The sequence below is a fragment of the Mastomys coucha genome, unplaced genomic scaffold (genome assembly GCF_008632895.1).
Source record: "Mastomys coucha isolate ucsf_1 unplaced genomic scaffold, UCSF_Mcou_1 pScaffold15, whole genome shotgun sequence".
NCBI classification, from domain to species: Eukaryota; Metazoa; Chordata; class Mammalia; order Rodentia; family Muridae; genus Mastomys; species Mastomys coucha.
The window spans coordinates 168,446,006-168,451,034 of record NW_022196897.1 but is presented as its reverse complement, the minus strand read 5'-3'; the positions used below and the strand labels follow the sequence as shown (position 1 = coordinate 168,451,034).

The 5,029-nt window shown below is 39.7% G+C and overlaps 1 protein-coding gene across 1 annotated transcript; it reads left to right on the top strand.

Annotated features, from left to right (window-relative positions):
* The first annotated feature begins 613 nt into the window (after nucleotides 1-613).
* LOC116092593 (vomeronasal type-2 receptor 116-like) lies at nucleotides 614-2,285 on the top strand. The gene is made up of 2 exons (XM_031373796.1): nucleotides 614-961; nucleotides 1,818-2,285. The coding sequence occupies exons 1-2, from the start codon at nucleotides 614-616 to the stop codon at nucleotides 2,283-2,285; spliced, it is 816 nt and encodes a 271-aa protein (XP_031229656.1).
* The last annotated feature ends 2,744 nt before the right edge of the window (nucleotides 2,286-5,029 follow it).

Genomic DNA, 5,029 nt, shown 5'->3' with positions numbered 1-5,029 from the left:
TAACCCTAACCCTAACCCTAACCCTAACCCTAACCCTAACCCTAACCCTAACCCTAACCCTAATCACAGCCTAGCTAAGGAAAGAGGGTTAAATTTGAATATCCATAACCTTCGTGCCATAGAGCTTTGAATGTGCAGTTGGGAAGAAAGAGATCTTATGACAGGGAGAAGGACATGAATAGGTTTTTAGGCAACACGTTCAAAAATGAAAATATTCCTTTATGTAAATATTGGCATGAGGAGTTCTATGTTCTGCTGCCTATATGTAGATATAGACAAAAGACACAACTTTGAAAGAACACAAAGTACATAACGTATTTCATAAACTGTCATTTATAACTATGTCTGCACACTACCCTTGTCTGTGAGTAGTGAATTTGTGGTTTGTGGAATTAAATGCTGTTCCATTCCCTATGATGGTGATTGGTTCCATAATAAAGCATAGGTTAATAGAAAGCAATCTTGAGGTAATGGTCCCGACAGCAACAAGGAATGGAATAGATGCTCAACACCAAATTATTTATTGATATATCCTCTGAAAAATACACATACATAATTAATAACTACATATTTATGATATCTTATAGGGGTTTATTTTTGTTTGCCAACAGATATGGAACAATGTATGAAGTGTCCAGATGATAAGTATACCAACTTACAGCAAACCCACTGCCTCCATAGAACTGTGTCATTCCTGGCTTATAAAGATCCACTGGGGATAGCTCTAGTCTGCATGAACCTGTTCTTCTCTACTCTCACAGTTTTAGTACTAGTCACTTCTGTGAAGTACAAAGACACTCCCATTGTGAAGGCCAATAACCACATTCTCAGCTACATCCTCCTCATCTCTCTAGTCTCCTGTTTTCTCTGCTCACTGTTCTTCATTGGACATCCCAACCAGGCCACCTGTATCCTGCAGCAGACCACATTTGGAGTATTTTTCACAGTGGCTGTTTCTACAGTTGCTATGCACACTCATCTACTCCAGTCACATCCAAAATATCGGGGATAAAATCCTGATAAAGGATGAGAGGCAATAAGATTCCAAAAGGAGTTCTGTGCCTCCTGGATTTCAGACAGTCGCTGGTATCCCCTAACTCAGACGTGTTCCAGATTAGTCTTTCCAATCATCAACACACCCTCATAATTAGGCATAAAGGTACCCCAAGTAATGATTCGTAAATGGCTAAGATTGGGCACTGTTTTCTGGCCAGCACAATGTTTCCAACTATCCTAGTTTAATACCAAGCTGTCCATAGCTTGCAATTCCTCTCAAAGTATCTGCCTAGCCAGAGCTAGCAACAGAGGTCGAGTACATTCCTTGGGGCAATAGATAGTTTACAATAGTTAGAAATTATTTACATACCAGAGAGTAATGAAGGGTTTCCCTCACTCAAGGACATTAGCTAAAAGTGTTAGGTCAGAACTTCCCACTGCTTGTCCCCGGCTAGACACAGAGAATTAGCAGGAAATGCTAGAATAAAACTTCCTGGTCATTACCTCCAGCAGAATCAGAGAATTAGCCTAGGAATATCAAAATGCCTCAACAGGGAGAGTTCCACTCCTCTTCCTCCTGCTTCACACCTAGCTACCAGACCCTACTGACCTTGATGTGCGGTCACTTGCCTACATGACTCTTGACATCTGCCCTGCTTGCTGTATGGTATTTAAGCCTGAATCTCACCTTGCACAAATACATTCAGATTCAACACACCCTTGTGTCTGGAGTCTGTTTGTCATCTGCCGACTTATTGCCCACCTGACCAGAATTCTCATCCTGTGGAAATTGGGGTCCCCGAAACGAACCCGGTCTGCAGCATACAGTGTTGGCCAAAACAACTGTGGTCATGGCTTTCAAACTCACTACTCCAGGGAGAAGGATGAGAGGGATGCTGGCATCAGGGGCTCCTAACTTGGTCATTCTCATTTGTACCCTATTCCAATTTGTTTTCTGTGCAATCTGGTTGGTAATATCTCCTCCTTTTATTGACAGAGATATACAATCTGAACATGGGAAGACTGTCATTATTTGCAACAAAGGCTCTGTTACTGCCTTCCTCTTTGTCCTGGTGTACTTGGGTTCCTTGTCTCTGGGGAGCTTCACAGTGGCTTTCCTGGCTAAAAACCTTCCTGACAGATTCAATGAAGCCAGGTTCCTAACTTTCAGCATGCTGGTGTTCTGCAGTGTATGGATCACCTACCTCCCTGTCTACCACAGCACCAGGGGGAAGGTCATGGTGGTTGTGGAGGTCTTTTCCATCTTGGCTTCTAGTGTGGGTTGCTAGGGTGTATCTTTGTCTCAAAATGTTGTATTATTTTGTTAGACCAGATTCAAATTTTATACAGAAGTACAAAGATAAATTGAGTTATTTAAACTTCCATGTTATGAAACTGTTAGATGATACTCAACAAATTTTTCTTTGTCTTAAATAAGCAGTTCTTAATCTTCTAAAAATTTAAATAGTATACTAATTTGAACTTACAAGCCAGACAGCACTGTCCATTGTGCTGCCAATTACCAAAGTTTGGTAGAAAATGGTTTCATTCATAAGTGCACAAACATGAAGATATTGAGAACTAGGAATCTCAATTGAAGAATGTCTACTATCATCTTGACCTGTGGTTTTGTTTAGTATAATACATGTACTTAATTAATGATTAAAATAAGGTGACTCTACTGACTGTGGACAGTACCAACTTGTTGCCCGCGCAGTCGTCTCGCCAGCAAGAAGACACGCAGACACTAGGATCCTTCTGCAGCAAGCATTTATTGCATCATGAAGAGGAAGACCCCGAGCCACTAATCAGCACTGCTTATATACGCCACAGCGCGGAGTGTCCGCCCATGATTGGCTGTTTGCTCATCACCCCATGTGACGCCCCGGGATGGGCCGTGACTTGGCGCCTTTTCACTCTCCGCACATGCGCAAACAGTTGTTTACCAGGAGTCGATAGCGGATGTAGGTGCCATCTTGTCAAGGCAAATGCCTCTCCAGCTCTACCGCTCTCCACACCACCTCTAGGTGAGTTTTTCTTGGAGTTATAAAAGAGTGGACTGCAGACAAAATGGACATGAAGCCAGTAATCCCCATTATTCGACATGCTTTCATGGAGTACATGTATTCAATTTCATGATTTGGCTTCATTCAATATTCTGTGACCAAGGTACATATATGAATAAACACTTTTCTCACATGTTTCTTTTAATCATGGTGCTATTGCAGCAACAGAATCTAAGACAGCACCTAAATGGTAAATTGCATGTTAGGATTTGGAATATCATAGATTCCTGATGCAATGTAAGGCACTTATTTGAAAAGAGAATAAGCAGTGTGTGAAGCACAATGACAGTATTACATATGACAACACAGAAGCACTGGACTTTGAAATTGCTTTGAAATGTACTAGGAAGAGATGTTAAGAATATCAGATAACATACAAAGAAGGGAACATTTTATGAATAGGACAATGTGTTTCAGATTAGCCTGCAATAAAAGGCTCTGTACATTTATGTGAAAAGACACAATTTCATTAAAGAATGACTGTGTTTCTTTAAGTTAGAAAAATCACTAATGGAAAAGTCCTACACAAGAACTTCACACAGTAAGGTCACTGAATTCAATGAATATATAAATCCCTCCAGATGAAGGGTCTCATCATAAATTTTATCAAATATGAGTAATAAAGATTATTTCAGTTTAATATTACACACACAAACATGCACATATAAATTCATACATATTATTTCTTTCCATCAGGTATTGAAGGTCAGTGTCATTTTTCTCTCACAGTACTGTTTGCTGCTTGAGTTTTTCAATATTATTTGGTAGTTTATCTTTGACATTGTCATTCAATGGTTTTTGTTTATAATTCCTGTCTCCACAACAATCTTGGTACCACTCCCTGCATTCCTAAAATTCATATGGCCTCTTATTTCATTAATTCTTACTGAATGTATATGTATTTCCATATACATATATATTTTGAAACCAAAATTGTAGAGACTGTATAAAATTGCATATATTATGTTTTAATAAGATCCATAGCAGTAAAATAGCTCTTAATGATGTTCTGTTATACTTAAAAGTCAGGGGCTTTATCAGACATCATCAGAGGGTTTTCCTTCTGTAATAGATAAGAACAAATACAAATACCCTTAGCCAGCCAACTTTGAGAATGTAAAATGATTTGGAACACACCTTTGTAAATGGGATGTCTCCATAAAATCCCTTTCCTCAGGACTCAGGAAGCACTGTGGAAGTATAGGCAGAAATATTATCAGTGCCAAAGCAGATTGAGAACCCCCATCATGGAAAACAGGACTTCTAAACAAGAATGATGGATGCACATGTGAAATAACAGAAAATCTGGCAGCATGCACAGGGCCTACTTGGTTCTGTTCAAAATGGGGTCTCAATATTGAGAGGGGAATGGAACTATAAGCCCATACCAATCCAGTTGATAGTCATTTACAAAAAACAATATTAATTGTTTTTAATAATATAAAATGCTCTATGAAATAAAGGATGACACCATACCTTGCTATCTATCCCATGAAATTTTTGAGGACAGCATCTTATATGTAGAAATCATTTTCCAGAAACATAATGCCCACCAGATGAATGAAAAAGGAGACATTAAATTTCCTGTCTATATTAAAAGTGATTTAACAGATGTGATTTCAGGCATTATTTAAAAGATTTTTTATTTTCAAGATATTTGCTCAATAATAGGAGGATAGTAGGTGCTCTTAACCACTGAGCCATCCCCCTAGAAGAAAGACTCCCTTCTCCTGCAATCTAAGTGGTAAAGCAATGATTTTTAAATGAGAGTTTGTCTTTCTGCAGCCTCATCAGGGCAGGAGAGAGGTGGAGCCCCGAGTGGGTGGCATGCATACCTGTGTACATGGGAATCCCTGGTTCGGGCTGTGCAGCCAGGTGCATCTTTGGTCAAGCACCTACGCATGCCTGCAGGCACCACTCAGAGCCATGGCTATGACTGGGAGCAGAGAGAGCCTAGTTCCTGACAA

Bases quoted from the DNA above. Each gene is read 5' to 3' on its own strand.
- LOC116092593 (XM_031373796.1), top strand. From the start codon at position 614: ATGGAACAATGTATGAAGTGTCCAGATGATAAGTATACCAACTTACAG. The intron at 962-1,817 runs GTTGCTATGCAC...CCCGGTCTGCAG, and splicing joins TCACAGTGGCTGTTTCTACA to CATACAGTGTTGGCCAAAAC.